Source organism: Cavia porcellus, unplaced genomic scaffold (assembly GCF_034190915.1).
Source record: "Cavia porcellus strain 051 isolate PalLab524CR breed Dunkin Hartley unplaced genomic scaffold, mCavPor4.1 scaffold_12, whole genome shotgun sequence".
Lineage (NCBI taxonomy): Eukaryota > Metazoa > Chordata > Mammalia > Rodentia > Caviidae > Cavia > Cavia porcellus.
This window is the reverse complement of record NW_026947495.1, coordinates 28,103,603-28,123,348: the sequence shown is the minus strand read 5'-3', so window position 1 is coordinate 28,123,348 and position 19,746 is coordinate 28,103,603. Positions and strand designations below refer to the sequence as shown.

General features: G+C 35.1%; 1 protein-coding gene across 1 annotated transcript in view; it reads right to left on the bottom strand.

Annotated features, from left to right (window-relative positions):
* Positions 1 to 19,746, bottom strand: part of Thsd7b (thrombospondin type 1 domain containing 7B) — an 823,364-nt gene that overhangs the window by 96,646 nt on the left and 706,972 nt on the right. Inside the window, exon 16 of the mRNA XM_063259013.1 lies at positions 3,054 to 3,187. Coding sequence (XP_063115083.1) covers positions 3,054 to 3,187 — 134 coding nt within the window. The remainder of the gene's footprint in view (positions 1 to 3,053; positions 3,188 to 19,746) is intronic.

Genomic DNA, 19,746 nt, shown 5'->3' with positions numbered 1-19,746 from the left:
TCCTATGGCTTTTTCTCTGTCTCATTTGTACAATAATACTCTTTCGATCTTCCTAATTATGAATATTACAGTTCTCCAGGACTCAAAAGCTTATCTCGATAAACTTACAAACTAATGGCACCTAAATTTATATTCTCAATTTCTCCCCTGAATCTATCATGTAATACAGCTCTGTTGAGAAGCTAATATAATGTCAAATTCAATGTGTTCATAGCTAAGATTTGTTTTTCTTCTCAAACTTGCTTCTAATAATTCTCAATTTCACAAACATTACCCTCATTCAGGTCATACAAATTAATAGGCATCATTGATGCTACTTTTTCTTCTAATTCACAATAATTTTATTAGCAAATTCTATGTTTCATACATTCAAAATATATTCCAAGTTTGAATTCCTCACCATCTTTGCTTCTACTAAACCCAATCCAATCATCAGCCTCTCTCACCTGGAATTCTGTAATGGCCTCAAACCTACATTCTTACTTGTAAAATGTGACACACTACACTATCTTTTGTGTATGAGATCTAGTAAGATTTTGCAAATATAAATAAGAACATATGATTCCCCACTACTCCCAGTCCTTCCATAGTGTCAAGGCTTTATGTTGTAGTGAAAATCATATGTTAAACCATTACCTCATTTTAGAATATACGGTATGATTTGAGTGCTGGCATTAGCCATATGAAACATCTTTATATTCTTCCAACAAGCCAAAAATTGGCTTCCTTGACATGAGCCTTCCTCACTGATATTCTCTTTATAGATACCCATATTCATTCAGCCCTTTCAAACTCATTCAAATATCATTCAGTATCATTTTGACTAAACTCCCCAAAAGAATGCCCCTATAACTTCAACTCAATTTTATTTTTCTCCTTGGCATTTCATAGCAAAGATATTCCACTATCAATTAATTTATGTTTCTTTTTTTCAATACCACTATAAGTGACTTGAGAACAAAATGTTTTTGTTAACTCTTTCATCTCCTCTACCTAGAACTGTGTCTAATACATAGAACATTAATAATGTATTTTGAACTGATCAATGACTATGATCATGGATGAGCCATGAAGTTTGGAAGTTTCAAGAAACAGAACCAGTGAGCTATTTTATTCATTATTAAAATTTCTTATTAAAGTCAAAATACTTTGGAATACAAGGTGCCTTCACAGTTAGCTTCACATATGTATGATGATATACTCAAAAGCATACTGTAAGAATATATAAGTTTGGTAGGGTTCATACAACAAAACACCAGGTACAGGGTGGCATAAGCATCAGAAGTCTATTTTACTCCAATTATGCAGGCTAAAGGCCTGAATTCCAAGTATAGGTAGGACTGGTTTCTTATAAGGCCTCTGTTTTTGGCTTGCAAATAGCCACTTTTCCCCTGGTCTTCATGTGGTCTTTCTTTTACGTCTGTATTTTTTATTTTTAATGTGTTTTATTTTAAAAACAAAACAAAAAGGATAGAAGCTAGAGAATTTCAAAAAATAGAAAATTAACAGTAGTTAATATATTGCATATTGTTATTTAGAAGCAGTTGTTCAGATTACAATATTTAGGTGTGAATAAATGATCAAACGTTCAAACAATTTCAAACAATGAAAGCAAACACTATCCTTTTTGATGAACTTCCATAGAATTGTAGTATAGTTACCTATCTTGTATATATATGTATGCTTCTTAATCTCCTTTTCTTACAAGACCATCAGTCACAATATAATATGATCTGTGCTAATGACCTTGTTTTACTTTCATTATCTCTTTATCTCCTTTACCTCCAAATTCAATCACATTCTGATATACCAGGGTTAGACATTTGACACATGCATTTGGTAAGAGGCATGATTAGCTCCGCACAAAGTAATACTGAATAGTTGGCTTGCTTTTATTATTCCAGGTTCTAATGGATTGAGCTGAGTCTTCAATTAACTGCCACAATTCTGTCAGTAGCAATTTGTGCCCTTACAATTTTTTTTTTAGATTGTCCAGTAATACTGTGCAGAAGTGGCATGAATGGCCTCATTTACATAGCATTTTATAAAGTGGATTAGTCTGTCACTTTTCAAAATCATGTGAGACTGAGACACAGGAGACAGAGGTTTCAAAGAAAAAAAGTATAGAAACCCAAAGTTTGTGAGACCCTGAGCATAAGTCTCCAAGGTAGTTTTTCTCTATGGAGCTTTCTAAATCTGGCAAAATGATACACTATGTTTATGCAATTAAATAGTTGAGTACATTAGGTTTTCTTCTTATTCTACATACTATAGTGTAGCAATATTTTAACTTTTCTCCTGTTCAGTATTCAATATTTATTGCCAGTGTCCTTTAGAAACAATACGAAAATGGTTCTTCCTTCTCCCCAAGTCATTTCTGTTTAGTACAACTTGACAAACTCAGAACTAGTATATCCTTTGATTACCACTGCTATGTTTAAATCTTTAAACAATATTCCATAGTAAATAATTCAGTATTCATTCATTTTTCAGAGGTGTTCTCTTCTTATATTAAATTTTATAACTACTACTCATAAGTATCCTTGGATGTTTTGTTTCTAAAGCTAACTGTGGGGAGGATTTACTCTGGCCTTTCCAATATACTGGCATCCTAAGCCAAGTGTGGTGGTGCAGCCTATGCAATTGAGTGAAATCTAATCTCAAAAAAAAAAAAAAAAAAGTATTTGCAGAAGTAGCTCTGAGAAGGCCCTGCATTCATTTTTCCCACTTATGGTCCAAAATGCTCTGGCAACACAGTCATCAACATCTGGTGTATCAATGGCAGTGGACATGAAATCAGTGTAGGACACTGGCTTACTGTCTTCCCCACAAGAGTGGGTACAGGAATGGTAAAGACTGACTGCAGTGCAGGGGGAATTTGACTATCCACATGACAGGTAGGTGATATATGCCTATGTGGATGTTTGAAATTTGAGGAAAGTCAGGTTATGCATATGAAAACTAGAGTATACTTGGATAAGTAACTCTGTTGGTTTTAGGAAAATATGTAAGTTCTACTGCCTGAATTTTCCAAATCTCTTCATTTCACATACCTGATTTTCCTAGATTGTGTTCCTCTTCCGCAGCGTGGGGCCCTCAGTTCATTGTTGATTTTGCATGGTGACCAGTGTTCTACAACCCAGGAATACTGATTGCACTCGCTGTAACATGGGACTGCTTCATGCACCTGCCAAAAACAGGACAGAAAAAAAATTATGTGTAACCATCCAAATTATTGAAAAATAGCCTATCTTTTAGAAATGCCTATTGAACATAATCCAAGAAACATTGGACATTCTGTCCCAAAAAGGCAAATTACATTTCAAAAAGCAAGATATATTTGATTTCTGTGAATTTATTGACTTGTCTAAGGAAGCTTATGGGAGAAATCAACTAAAATAAGATGGTGTCCTTTTAAAGAAGAGAATGAAAGACAGTCATTTCCTAGAACCATGACTAGGAATTCCATTATCATTTCATTTCCTCAAAGAGTTCACACAGCATCTAGTAGATGGTCCAGCTCTCAATTATATGGTATATTGTATTCTCAGATGTACTTAACAAGTCAATTGAAACAAAAATATATAAGGACAATTTACTCTTGAATATAAGGCGTTCTTAGAGTACATAAGAAAAGTGGTATTATATGCACAGGAAATTTCTTTTTATGCCCCCAAATGATCAATGCTAACAGGCAATCACTTAGCCTCCTGGGCATTGTGGCTTCATACAAATGTAGTTATTTGTAGGATGTCTTCAGAGCATGGCTAAAATAATTGTATACACACACACACACACACACACACACACATACACACACACACACACACACACACACACACTCCACAAGCCGTGAAAATAGTTTCTGCAGGATTACTAAGAAGATTTACAATTTTATGGTAAAAACAATGAGGACATTTAGTAAAATTTTAGATTACTTTTTTTGTGTTTATTTGTGGTGACATTTTGTGAAAATGTATCCTAATAGGCAGTCAGCTGAGTTTGCCTGTCTTTTTGAGGCTGCACTTAGAGGTCATTGTTCTTTAATATGGAGCATAGCCTTCTCCGTATGTAAAAGGTAAGCAAAAGAAAACTGCTTCCTTGTTGGTCCCAGGCTTCGGATAACAAAGGTGACTCTAGTACTGGCACACTGATAAAGACTGGCTCTATCTACTATCAATATAGTTAATTAATGCTTTTTCTCTTAAATGGGAATTTAAGTACTAGTCCTTTCCTCCTCTTTCCTTTGTAATTCGGTAAAATTGTAAATGATGATGAGGTAGAGCTCTCTATCCAGAACCATTGCGTGTAAGTTTCCACTAAATGCAAGAGAAAGCACTATATAATGGGATAATCAGAAAACAAGATTGGAGCCCTGTCAGCAGGTTAGCTAGAAATCAAATGAGAAAAGGTGATTTGTAAGACTACTTCCTAGGAATCACAAATACTGTCAGAAACTATTTTTAACCAGAAGGCTCTATTCAGCTATCTCACAAGGAGCTCATAAGGAAAAGAAAACTTTTTTTGGAAATTCTGTATTATTTCTACCCTTTTCTCTGTTTTGCTTTTTTCTCTAAATAAAAAAAAAAGAAAGAAAGAAATATTACAGTAAAAGACACTTTGCCAAGAATGATGCCATAAGTGCGTCTGAATCAAATGGGAATGGTTCATTATTTTGAGGGGAATTAACAGCAATGTGTGCTTTACTGTAATATATGCGTAATTTAAAGATTCATCATATTTTTATCACACCTTATTGGTCTAACATGTACACCAATTTCTGCCAAATAAAAACCTTAAGGTGTAAAAAACAAAAAAAAACAAAAAAAAAAAAAAAACAAGAGAGAGTATGTGAAGACAAAATCAAAGACAGGAAAGTAGAAGTGGAAATGGGGAAAGGAAGAAATTAAATAATAAAAGAATCACATTTCGTGCTTTGAATGCTGACAAGAATGGAATGAGGAAATCAGAAGCAGTTCCTATTAGGACAGGAGGTGATAACTTACAGCCAAGGAAAGTCTTTTTCCCTAACCACCTGAGACAGTGAAGGGAAGAGGAGAAGCTATAACAATGAAAAGGCATGACCCCTGCAGAGAAGATGCTCAAAAGTTAAGCTCACACACCTGGATCTAGCTGATCTGAATACACCATGAAAATGCTTTCACACACTTCATGGGTTCATTGAATAGACTGTTCAATATATACCAATAAACATTAATTTAAACAAAGCTCTATAGCTTTCATAAGAGATCTCAGAAAGTATTTTGTTTTCAAAGCACTTTGTGTAAGAGGGGGTAGGAAAAATATTAAAAAGTAAATTTACCACATTTCGTTCAAGAGCAAATGAATGGGACATACCCACATTTTTTTTTCTAAAGCTATCAATTCTAGCAGAGTTCACACACACACACACACACACACACACACACACACACACACACACCACTGACCATGCCCCCACAGTCAAATGCAAAATGAAAACCTGTTCAGTTGCATGTACCTTTGTTATAAGCATTTCAGTGTCTGGCCAGGTATTATTTTGTTGTTTTATTCTTTATGCTCCAGTGGTTTGGATTTGTAGCAATGAAACTAAGCTCATTGACAAGCTATTGGGAGATAGAGAACAGGTCTGTTTGAGAAGCTGTTGAAACATCTTCTTGATTAACAGTGTAAAAAACATAACCTGTTAAAGATTTTCCAGTCACATAGGATTGATTTTTCCTTACATGGTTGACATGTTTTTGTTTGTTTAATTTTTTTTTTCACTGCTGGGTATTGAATCCAGGACCTTGTAAAAGCTAAGTAAGTACTCTGCCTCTGAGATACATCCCTACCTACCATGTTTCATTTAAAAAAAATTAATGCTGTTCATTCTAGCTGAAAAGTATTTGTCCTTCTTTTGAAACTCAGGTAAATCTTCTCATCTCCCTTGATCAAAACATCAGTGTTCACATGCACAAAGCTAGGACAGAGCTGATAGTTAGGAGCATATTGAGTGTTATTGAAGTAGCAAGCACATTAGAAAGTTGTTACCTTTTTTTCTTTAGGTATCTCTCATCACTATTTTGTTTTCTCACCTTATTCCTAATAATAATATATCCATTTTGGACTTTAAATAATACAGAGACAATATACTCTTAATTTGTATTCTCCCTACCTACATATCGTATTTCCTCAAAATTAAGATCTACCTGAGGAACAAATTCTAGCACCATTTTAGAAGAAACATCCTCTTGAAAAGAGCCCTATTACTTTGGAGTAAACACAAAAATGTTATGATTTAGGTCTAAAAGGTCTCAACTGATGAGTTCATTTTGACTTGCTTCTAGGAGGTGGAACCTGGTTAAAGACATGTCACTGGTGTATGAACTGAAAGGTCCGTTCTTGTCCCTGGCTCACCCTTTCTCTTTGTGCTTCTAGGCTGCCATGGGTAGAGCAGCTTTCCTCTTCCATGTTCTTCAGCTTGACTTCTGCTTTAGAGTCTGCTAATCAGGGACTGAATTTCCTGAAACTGTGAACCACAGTAAACTTCTCATCTTTCAAGTTATTGATGTTGCATATTTTGTGCCACTTCAGGGAAATGATTAACTTAGAAAACTGGTACAAGTTGTGTGGCCACTGCTGTTACTGTCCCAGACAATGTGGTTTAAAAGGTTTTGAACCTTGGTTGAGGGGAGGAAATGTTTGTAGATGTTATCCAGAGAAGACTTAAAATGCTGATTTAGAGGTTGATGAGATTCTGGTAAGAGTTTGGAAGACCAGAATGCTGTAGGAATGTGCATAGTAAAAGCCAGGTTTATGAGATCATACATTAGAACACGGATTGTACTAAAAACTGGACTAGGGCTTCATAATGACAAGGAATTTGTCTACATTTTCCCAATGTCCTAAGGCGTTTGTGTAAGGTAGACCTTGAAGTTGGCAGATTATCTTGTCTGGCAGTGGAAATTTCAAGGCAGCTCAAAGTTTAGGCTGTGGCACTGGCATTGCTGGTTGCTTTTAGTCAGATCTATAGTGAGAATCAGAAGCAAAAGGCACACTCAAAAGATACAAAAATTTTCCAGTATTTCCAGACAAGAAATGCCTGCAAATTTGGGGTAAGAGAAAACACAGTTACTAAAAATAGTAGCATAAAAAAGAGATCAAATTCTTTGCATCAGTACAATAAGAAAGGTGATTCAAAGGCATCTCAGAAATTGCCAAATCTTATCACTCATAGGATCAAAAAGGTTATACTTCTTAGAAAGATTTTGTGTTGAGAAGAGAGCACCAGGTTACCTTTGATCACAGGTAATCAAAGGCTGCTGCAGCCATGATGTAGAGGACCCTGGCTACGGCTCCTATTGGAGTAGGACCTGGTATCAACCCTACAGTGCTGGTGTTTCAGGAAGGCAGACTACAAGAGGTGTGGGGTTTTAAAGGCTTCCGCCATAATTTAGAAGAAGCCTGGGAGGCCAGGCAGAATGCTTCTGAGAGGGCAGTGTGTAAAGCTATAGAGTGAGGCTGAAACCACAGTGGAGAATCCAAGAACCTGAAACATATGCTGAGTATAGCCACAGCAATAAGCAGAGCTAAAGAAGAGAACATATAGGTTACAATCAGCACGATAGTGTGGGTCTAGCTGTGTAAGCCCTCTAGAGCTCACATCTCATCATGACTTGCCTTGTGTACCAGACTTCCAACTACAAGATTTAATGTTTATCCTCCTGGGTTTTTTTGTCTTGTTTAACCTGATTCCTTTCTAATTCTCTGCTTTTGTCTTTTGAAATGGGAATGTTTATCCCAGTGTCACTGTGTGTTGGAAATATTTAACCTTCTTTTGATATTTATAGTTAAGAGTTTCCCTTGAATCTGAGAGGAGACTTTGGACTTGGACTTTATAGTTATACTAGAAATGTCAAGACTAAATACATTTTGCATAATGTTATCACATTAGTTTTTCTGTGGACCAGATGAAGAATATTATGATTTAGATCTAAAATGCTCCCTAAAAATCTCATGTGTTTTGAAGGTTATTGGACTATGAGGGCACTGTGTTTATCAATAGATTAGTCCACTGGTAAGTTTATAGTTGGCACACACGTAGGTAGTAGGGTCTGGTTAGAGGTGGCATCATTGAGGCCAAAACTGGAAGGGCAGATTGGGACCCTGGCTTCTCCTTTCTCTTTCTGCTTCCTGGATGTCCTGGGTTGAACTTTCTACTGTCATGACCTTTTTTCATCCATTTCCTGTCTTCCAGTCTTCCAGCCATGGACTAAATTCCTTGAAACTGTGAGCGATGTTAAACCTCTTCTTTTTTAGGCTGCAGGTGTGGGATATTTTGTGCAACTAATGGTAAAATGACTAATGCTTTTGGGGCTGGCTGCATCATATTTGGACTATCATTGTTTATGGAAAATTTTGTAAGTCTTAGACATGTAGAGCCTGTTGTCAGTAATTCTTCATTTCACAGGACCTAGAGTGAGGGTAAGTGCTTAATACTCTTTGAATTGAAACATGTTTTTAAAATCCCTCATTTAATTCTCTATAGGAAACAGACCCACTCAGTGAAACTGTTTTAGGTAGCTGAGTCATTTAGAAATATTATAAGCAGTGAGACAGGGCTAGGTCCTTGGAAGTAGCCAGTGCGGAAGTCCAGACACCTTGCAACTGTGAGGGACACAGACCCCTCCTGCTATGGGCCAGGCCTCAAGACAAATGATCAAACAAATGCACCCACATCCTAAGTGTTCCTCAATAGTTCCCTGTCACCCTGAGTCACCATCCCAACCCTCTGGGGAAAAGTCACTGCTCCCTAAGAAGGCTTGCTTTCTGTGTTACTGACTTCCCCCATTTGATTCCGTTTTAGTCAGTTTTACCTGAGCAATTAATCTTACTGGTTAACCATAGTTCAGTCCCACTTTATGCCCATCTGCCTTGTGAATTCCCAGTTTTCCCTGCCCTGAACCCATCTCACCCCATGATTTTACTCTATAAAAGTCCCTAGAAAAGACCAGGTCTTTGGCACCCAGCTAGGGACCCCTTCTGTCTCTCTCAGAAGCTTTCTTTCTCTCAAAAAATATATTCTTCTCTGAACCTCTATTCTTCCTAAAATTTGTTCTTCAACTTTAGAAAACACGAACTCGTACCAGACATATAGTAGGTGAGGAGTTTCCTTCCTCTATATCAAAACCAGAAGTGAGTATTTAACAAACCACGAAGGACAATAAAAGGCAATAAAAATGAAAATTGTGTCCTTATGGGACTCCGGTGAAGAATTGAAATCACAAGGTCATCAAAAGGTGAAGGGAGCTGCTTAGTGAAGTATGGGCTCTTCCTTAAGAACTGTGAGAATTGTTGCCTTAAAACCCTTGCTCTCCAGGCAGGGAATCTTAACTAAATGATCAAAACTACCCACAAACTACAAGAATGCAACAGGGCATCAAAGAATGAAAACTATCTACCCAAGCACCCAATTTCTTCCCCTATCGGTCTTTTATGTTCTAGCTATTGTATATTGCTGTTTAGCTGGTTCTTGTTATTTTATTATATTTTATAATGGAAATACATTACTAGATGGAGTTTACAAGGAATTATATGAAAATATTCTGAAGGAAGAAATGAGCCCTTGGAAAGTTAAATGAAAATCATTTTTAAATGGGACAAATTAGGAAGAAAATAAAAAGGTTTAATAGGGTCATTGAGGCAAACAAATGCCACTGAAAATTTAAATCCTCTGAGAGAGGTAGGATTTCTTTCTTCTAGAAATGAACTCTATTTATTACTTCTGCAATTTTTATCATCTTTGCAGTTCCATATTCATATCATAAACTTCCTCATTGAATTAATCATGTTTGTTTATTCAGTCAGTCAGTCATACAGGGTCTCACCATGTAATTCAGTTTGGTCTTGAATTCATGGGGATCTTCTTGCCTCAGTTTCCTGAGTGCTGGAATTACAAGCATGTGCCACCACACTTAGCTAAAGTTAGTCATTTAATATTTATTAAATAAGTCTTACTGCAATTAATCAATGTAATTAAGTACTGCTTTTTGATATGCTTTTCCAACTATAGACTCTTCTTTGGCATAGACATAGAAGCAGGATTTCATGGGGGCTCAGTGGGTGCTTTCATTGTATATCTCAGCCTTGTAGTTTAAGGGATCAAATAAAAAAATCCAACAACCTTTAATATACTACATGCATGTACTAAAACACTGAAATGATTTTTTTTTAAAAGGAAGGAAGAGAAATGCAAAGGGATGGAAAAGGAAAGGAGTGTAAGGGAAGGGAATGAAAGAAAAGGGAAAATGAGAGAAAAGAAGAAACAAGAGAAAGAAAGTTTATGGCTTCTGATTTTCTGTAGCAATAAGTCTGTGCTCTGGTGAAATAAGTGAAGATCCCTATAGAAGCTCTCACGATTAATATCTTAGGCACTGAATATACTCAGTAATTTTGAAAAACAGTTCAGAATTCTATCTGGAACCAGAGATTCTAGGAGGATCTCTATCTAAGGTCCCTATAGGTGGTGAAATCAGTAAAGCTCTGTGGGTTTCCTCCCCTACCAAATCTTTACAAAAGATGTACCCATTTTCCTTTGATTAGTTCTGGAATCCCAGGTCCTTAAGTCAAAGCACTTCCCTTCTGGACTCTTTCTGTCCACTCAGGCCTTCTCTTTCCTCCTTTCCCTTCATGTGTTCTCCGGGCTACAACCTCTGTCAGCTTACCAAACTCTGACTATTTTCGGATGCAGGCAGCAACTAAATTACCTATAGCTTCATGGATCTAACATACTAGAATATATACTCTTACACAAAGAACTTTTATTTTAACTTTTATCAATTATGCAATTCTGTCTACTTGCACATAATGCAACATATGCAATGTTAAAGTTCAGTCCTAATGCAGGTATATCTGCATTTTGTACAACAGTGCTCATTTATAGTCTCTGGTAAGTGATACCCCATGATGCCATATAGAACTTTATGTTTAATATTTCTTTTTGTATAAGATATTCTGTGTCTTAAATCTTGATCATCATGATCATCTGCATTATATAAAGTTGCTGTGGCCATTAGAGATAAAAATTAATTACAATTTAATGAAGCTAATGTTTCCATTCATTCTCAGATTGAGATTTTTAGAGAATTTCACTCTAGAGATGCCAGTATGAAATAAGCTTTGTCTGTTTAGCTTGACCAGGCACATCATCACACTCCAAGAGAAATTGCATATCTCTTTGGTGGTGAGGATAATAATGTTAATCCAATCAACTCTCCTGTCCACAGGGCCACATCTATGGTTTCAACCAACTACATTCAAAAATATTCTAAAACAAAAGAAAAAAATGCATCTTTAGAAAACATGTACACATTTTAACTTATCATTATTCCATAAGCAATGTAATATAACAACTCTCTACATATCCTTTATAGCACATTAAGTATTATAAGTAATCTAAAGATGGTTTGAAGATGTTCATTATATGCAAGCATTAGACTTTTATACACGAGGGCCTTACGCATCTGGCAATTTCAGTACATGTGGAAGGTTCTGGAACCAGTTGCCCAAAGATACTGAGGGATGATCATAATTCTAAATTTTTGAAAAAGGAAAACCACAAACTGATTTTTTTAAGGTGGTTCATCAGTTTGATGATGTCTGAGCATTTATGTTTAAAATTTGGTTACTGAGACTCCTTTTACAATTTCAAAATGAAATCTCTAAAAACCTAATTTTTGAGTCTGAAGTCCTATATTATTAGGTGATCAAAATACCTTTGATAGAATGGTAGTTAAGGAAAATATACACATTTATTGGTTCTAGAGGAAAGTTATTATCCCTGACATTCTGTGCAATGGGCACTCAACACGTTAGCACTTGGAGTTGGGTGTTTCTGCAGATCCTGAGTCCAGAAATAAATATTCAGAGATGTTGGTTAATGTCAATTTTAGTTCACATGCTCAAGTAGGAGTCCAAGATGCACTCTATTTTTCAGAAATTTTGATATATAATCTTTTAAAGCTGTACATCAACTTTAAAGACTTCTTAGAATATGTTGAGGTTCTCTTCATGCCTAAGAATCGCTATGGGATTTAAATATGCATTCTGTGTTTTTAATATTAATTCTAGAAATCTAAAAGCGAAGCTAATGATGCCAAAGCTTGTTTACAAAATATATGGAAAATAAAAAAGTGAACTTTAAATCCAATGGAAATTTAATTGAAACCATAAATGTGGTATCTGCATTTTGATCTCTTAAGAACAGCAGTTTCCACTCTAGCCATGTAGACCTAAGATACAACATTATTACAAAGTGCACACAAGTACATACACATACCATATAATGTCTGTAGTGTCAGTGAATAATGTAATTTGTAATCTTGTCAAATGAATGGTGCAATGTTATGGTTAATGAAATTTTAATTTCATTTGATAGCACTGATGTATTTCAATTAGCTTTCCTCTCATTAGGAATTTTCCAAATCTAGGCTAAAAGCACAAGGTCTTCATATCAAAAACTTTGAGAACTATTATCCTTTCACATAAATAACAGAAGAAATTGACTATCAAAGAGGTTCTGCCTTAAAATCACATTGCTATTTATATTTTGATAAGACTTACAGAACAGTCCTTCTGCTGGAAAGCAATATTGATTACTTTTTAACTGAGAAGCACTGAACTACATATTCTTAAGTTTTAATTTTCCAATGGTCTATAGCACTTACCCCTTTCCTTCTCTCTGGAATATCATGATCTTTATAAAAACTATATCCTTAAAATAAAGTCTATCACCTACACACAGCTAAACTGTTATTACTATAGTTTGAATATGGTTATCCCCCATTCCCTACAAACCTAAAAGAATGCAGAGGTTTAATTCCCAAACTCATATGTAAATATTAAAAAGATAGAACTTAATATAACTATATTCTTACTATGGTACTTTGAGGTGAGTCCTCTTAGAAGTGTTTAAATTAGGTCATTAAGGAAGAACTTGCACTGAATCTTGGTGACTGTATTAGAATGGGGACTTGGGGAAAACATGGACATAAAGAGATATACATGCACTGTTAGTATCATGTGATACAAACCAGAGGGCCCTTCAGTAAGGCCTATGGTATGCTGTTTTAAATTTCACCTTTTTAACATATAAAAAAGAAAAGATTCACTTTCCTATAAAGTAACTTGTCTCAGATATTTCATTACAGTAAAGGAAAACTGACTTAAACATAAGTCATCCACATAGTCTTATTTTTTCCCCAAAGGAGAAGAATTGAGACTAAGTAAATATACCCTTAGGCAATAGGTATCGATCAGCTTTCCTACTGCTGGGACAAAATGCCCAAAATCTGGAAATTAAAGGAGAAGAAGGTATTATGACCCATTGTTTCACATGGTTCAGTCCATGATTGACTGGCTCCAATGTTGGATCACTGTGAAAGAAGAATGTAATAGAGAAAAGTTGCTCATTCATAATATCCAGGAAGCAGAGCCCAGTGGAAGAGTGTCCATGAGAGATATAGCCTCCAAAGTCACACTTGTAGTGACCCATCTCCTCCAGCTGGTCCCTACCTTCTAATAACACATTTAGCTATGCACATCAGTAGGTTAATCCACCAATGAGTATAATGCCTCATGATTAAATCACTTTCCAAAGGGCCTCTTACTTTAGTTGAATTGACAAGATTAACTGACACACTATGCATATACTCCTTCCCATTCTTTCCTAGTTTCTGACTTGTTCAAGGATATCACACATAGCTCTTCACCCCAATAATAAAGGGGAGCTGAAAAGCCCTCACCTAAAAGACTATTTGTACTGTTACAATTTAGATTATTTATAAAGGCAAAAATTATAAATAGTTTAGTTTTTTAAAATTGTATACAGCTTGAGCATCCCTAATCTGAAAATCCAAAAGGCAGTACATTCTAAGATTTGAGACACTCTCCACATCTACATTATATTCCATACCTGACCACATGTGACAGGTTGCAGTCAAAATACAGGGACACTAAAAATATTACATAAAATTACTTTCATACTATGAGTATAAGATATCATAAATGAATTTCATGTTTAGACTTGGATTCTTTCTCAGCATATCCTATATATATGCAAACACTCTAAAATCTAAAAAATGTCATATCTAAAACATTTACAGTCCCAGATATTTAGGATAAGGAATACTCAAACTACAATATTATATTTCTGTTTATAAAAACCTTATATTTTTATTGAGTGACATTTAAATGACCATAAAAATCAATCATGGTCTTAAAATTATCTACATAATAGTAGTGAGTCACCAACATAAATTATTGTTGTGTAGATTCTATAATGTTCATGTTTATTCTACAAGCAAATCAGTAACATATGCACAGAGATCTTTAAGCACTCACCAGGCTCCCTCCCTGTATATTTCACAGAGGAGAGGTAATGTGTGGCAAGTTGAACTAAAAAATCCATGAAGTGAACTGAAAAGCCCACATCTTCTGTATCACAGCCCTTGTAAATAATCTCAGGGAACAGAATGAGAAGAATTGGAATTGCCTTTTCTGGTACCCTGGATATGCTTTCTACTGTCTCACTGTATGATGGTAAGAGTTCAGATGGGACTTTGGAAATTATTCACAGCAGAGAAGCAACTCCACCCATATTGATCCTTCCAATTTTCATAGAACAGATTGCAGGTATCTGTCAAGCTCAAATGAAAGAAGTAATGCAATGCCAGGTATGACTGACACTTTAAGAAAGTTCTATAAAGCCAAATACATAATGCTTCAGAAAGGAATAGAAAAGAAATCATGAATCAATCTTAAGGGCATATGGTCATTGAATAATCCAGTCATATGATCATTGAATAAGCAATAACTCTAGAAAATGCATGGTTCCACTTGTAAAAGTTGTAATAGTTAAACTAATAAAACAAAGAATGTGATGATGGTTGCTGTGGCCTGAAACACTGGAGAAATGAAGCAATACTAATCAATGAGTATAAAATTTCAAGTGTGCAAGGTGAGAAAATTCCAGAAATTGGATTATGACATTGTGCCTGTAACAATGCTGTATTATACAAGTGAAACAATTTTGAGAGGCTACATTTCAGTTACATGTTGTCATAGTAAATTTTTTAAAAATGAAAAGACATTCTTTGTCTTAGAGAGGAGCGGATATCATCTTGGAAACCTGAGATACTAATGATAGATAGATGGATAGATGAAACAAGTGAATGAGCCTGGATTCCACAATATTACAACCAGAAATCAAAGAGAAAAAGGAAAGTTTTCTTTTTCTTTTGCAATAGAAAAGACAGTGAAACCGATATTGCTCTGTCTTTTGGCAGGTAGGGAAGGATTTTATAAGTTACAGGCATAAGGTGGATCTAAAGCAGAAATTAGTTAACAGATCTCAGGTTTTAGAAATAAATTCCTTAGAGATAAGTAAATCCGAAAGATACTAGATGCTATTTGTGTGTTATAAAGAAAGGGAAAAGAAAGTATTTAAACTCCAAGCTTGTAAGTTTTGGAGAAATTCTTTATAGGCTTTTGCTGGGAAAGGGAACTTACAACTTATTTTCAAAAGCTTCATGCTTTTGCTCTTTTCTAAGACACATGTAAGAGTTTTCATACTTGATCTATGGAAGAAGCCTATGTGGAACAACCAGGAAATCATTATAATTTAGATTAGCAAAATATAATATAATCCAAAGTGTGTATTTCCTAGGATGAGAAATCTGGTATTTATGTGGCTGTACTATCAAATAAAAATGAACAAAGATAATCAGCTTCAGAGTTTATCTAATATGAATTACATTTGGTAGATTTGCCAATCAATCAGGCCAACAAACCAAAATCTAATAGAATTCTAATTAACCGTACATAAAGCATACAGAATGCAGTCTGGATACCGCAGCTCGTGGGCAAGTGAATGGGAAACTATAACAAGGATGAATTTTGTTCATAGATAATGGGAATAACTAATGCTTTAAGAATTCATGTCAAGAGATTCCAAAAAAAGTGTGTGGGAAATTAAGTCATTTTGGATGTGGAGACAAAAGTATGTGAGGAAGCTGCGAAAGGAAGGAATTGCTGTGGTCTCAGTTTGAGGTTACCGTTATGGGATGCGATCATAACTCTGATGTTACTCATGGCCTCTCTAAAAGGTGACAAGGAAGAAGGAGACAACAAAATCATACAGGGAAAATGACAGGACAACAAACCAGAGCTCCTTTTGAGAATCATTTAAGGTTAATGCATTTTCGAAGCAAGGAACATATTCAAGTTTCCTTTTTTTTAAACCATTTTGTGAAAAAAAAAAAAAAAAAAAAAAAAAAAAAAAAAAAAAAAAGGCATCAGCTGACCAAGTGCCTGGAATTCCAGGAACTGTTGCTCATGAGAAAAGGAGCAAAAACTGCTGGCTACTTGGCTGGAGAGCATTTCCATAACATGTTTATCATATCATTTTCTCTCAACTTACACTGGTTTGCCTAAGAGAAATTCAATGCTATATGTGACCCCGAAAAACAAGTTGGTTTTGGGAACATTTGCTAAGCAGTTATGAATATTCACAGTAGGTTAACCCAAACCTAGCGTTTGCTTCAATTTTAGCACCTTATCACAAGGAAAACCCATAACAGGTAAAAAATGCATTTCATATTTTTCTCATCAAGCAATGTGGGTCCTGGGCCCACTTTGCTGCAGTCTATTATCACTGACACAAACAAATTTTCTACTCTGGCATGCATTGAAGTTCTTATTTGGCATTTATTCCAAGTCAACAGGAAGCAGTAGAAATCAGGAGTCATCAAAAATGGTCTTTAATCTGTCTGGAAAAATTGACTTAAAAATAAGACAAAAGAAAAATTCATACTTACTTCAAAAGGATGCTGCTGCTATCAACTTTAGAGGAAAAAAAGAGAATCACTGCACCTTTCCATTCAAGAAGAAGTGGGCAAATTATTTCTTCCTTGTATTTTGGGGAAAATCAAAAATAATTACTATCATATACTCCCAAGGAAACTTTTTTGCACAGAAGATATGTGTTTCAAACACATATACATTTGCACATACACATAACACTTTTTAATCTCCTGCAGAGAATTTTGTGCTTAAGAAAGTAGTTACTCAGTATGAGTTGTAATCTGAAATTAAAATACAACATCGAGCATAGCACAAAATATGAACCCCAACATAAGTTTTCTTGTAATGAACTTGATCTGTGTGAAACAAGGTTAAAGTGGAACGAAGCGCCAGAAGTGGTGTTTTATAAGCAAGGATGGCACATCCTGACCTTTGCAGAAATGAGAGGCAAGATTGATTGGATAATGGAATCCCTGCCATTCACTGGCATGGTGATAAATTGGCATCTTGGCTCTGATTTCTACCCTAATTCTACCAGTTGGAGACTCTTATTAAGGACTAATTGAAAGCTGCTGCTTTATGGAATAAAGAACATTTTGTTACAAACATTCTTCCTCTGAGGCAGACCGTGAAGAGGAGATAAAAGCTGCTATAGAGCTCTCTGGCTTTATATTAAAGAGATAAAATCACACGATTGCTGAAGAAAAATGATAGTTTGAGGCCAACCTGTTCCTGGCTTCCTTTTAAGTAAATTTTCTCAGTTGATAAAAAAAAAATGCTGGTAATCAGATTAAGATGTTTTATTTTAAAATGCAAATATTCCTATAAACAACATAAGTAATAAAGATCTTAAAATGTGTCACAAAATGGTCAAGTAACCCCTTTATATAAAGTGAGCAAGTTTCTACAAGCATGGCCTTGATAATAAGTTAGAATATAAACATACGTTTCTGTGAAAGTGATGAGATGAAAATTTATTTTGATGCCAAATTAAAAAAAAAAAAAAAGAAAAGAAAAGAAGAAAGTCCTTCCCCACCAAAAAAGAAGGAAGAAATTGAGGAAATAAAGCATTATATACTGGTTTATGCTCTGGCTGTCTAGGTGCATTTTAACATAAACATTGAAGGAACAAATGAATGCAGAAGTATTTCCTGGAAATGCTGTAACTTCTGTTCCTTTTGTTATTACTCTTATAAGAATTTTAGCAATGGGTCCAAGGGTTTAGCTGAAGTGTACTATCAAGTATAAATACCTGTTTGGCAAGCACAAAGTTATGAGTTCAATCCCTGGTGCCAAACAACAACAACAAAAAACCTTGTGTTTTAGCATTATGTGTCAATAATTCAAATTTAGTTGTCTATATTATAATTTCTGGATTTATATAAATACGGTTGTCTTGAATTAATTAAGAAAAATGTAAACTTCTGAAAGCATTGACTTTGTTTCTCTTGAAGTCAAGTAATACATAGTCAAGGTAGCCAGCACTTGCTGTGCCAAACTAAATGCCAACACTATTTGTGTGAGGTGGCAAGATTCTCAGGAACAACTTGATCTCTCAGAAGGTAGTGACCATGCCTTGCACATTTCGTGTATTTTATGTAGCAAGTGGCATATGCAGGACTCGTGACAGGCTCACTACAAATGGGGGTAGACTGAACTCCAGGGAGTAACGAGTTTATGGTTCTAGATATGAGCTGTTATCTCAATTACTGCAGGGGTGGCTGGTAAAATACTCCTCCTTAGCAGGAAACATATCACTTTGGATTGATGAAATGACTTCTGTTGAGCAATTTAGGAGATGGACAATATCAAGTAGTTTACTTATATTGGATTTCTGTACTTCATTATTGGATTCCTTGGCTGGGTCCTATTAAATTGATAATGCAATCTTCTTCAGCAGTGGCTACTTTCAGTGATGGGCGAAGTCATTTTGTATTTTGTATGAAAGATTATCTGTGGTCTGGTGAATGGACCATTCTGAAGGAAGCTGTGAGAAAGGGGTTTTGTTTCAGGTTCCTCCATTGATTTTTTCTGCTGGTTCACTTATGCAACTCTTGGGGTCTAGTTTTTCTCTCATAATGTGATATTAATACATAGCATTTTTCAAGATAAGTGCAGCAATCATAGATCAGCTTTAGAAACTTTGAGAGAGTTCACAGCAATAAGTAACATTTGCTTTGAATAAGATTGAGACATGACAGTGAAGGAATTAAAACTAGATAAAAATAATCTATTCTCTGTGCTTCATTTTCTTCATCAAAATACACCTGTGTTCCCCTGAAGTTTAATTTAAAAAACATTGAAATCTTGCTAATGTTGCACTCTTAAAAGCTGAGAGGTGACTGAAACACACAGACACATGCCTTGAAGTTTTATGCTTACCATCACACCTGATAAACTTCTGAGAGAAAGAGATGCCCAATAATTAGCAGCCTTGCCAGAAAATCAATCCAAGTCATTTCAAAAATAGCACTACTTTTCTCAGAAAGAGATGGAGGAGCGGTTGCAATTTCATAGTCGTGTCAATTTTTGGTATTTCTCTCCAATATTGAATGATTCTTCCTAAAAAAGTTTTTAATTCTGTAGCTCAACAAAATGCTCTATGCTGCAAAGCTTAATTAATATAAAATTATTAACTAAGTATCATTTAACCATATATGAGGTAGAATATAAAGTATTGATGAAAAGTAGAAGAAAACATATATATATGTATATATATATATATACATATATATATATATATGTTTCCTGTATAAATATCAGGAAAAATAATTTTCATTAAAGATAAATATCACCTGTTAGCAACAGTTATAGATTATTGTTTCAACAGTTGGAGCTTAAACTTTTGTACTTATTCAATCACTTATGTATTAATTCAGCAGATATCTCCAGAAAATCTACTAG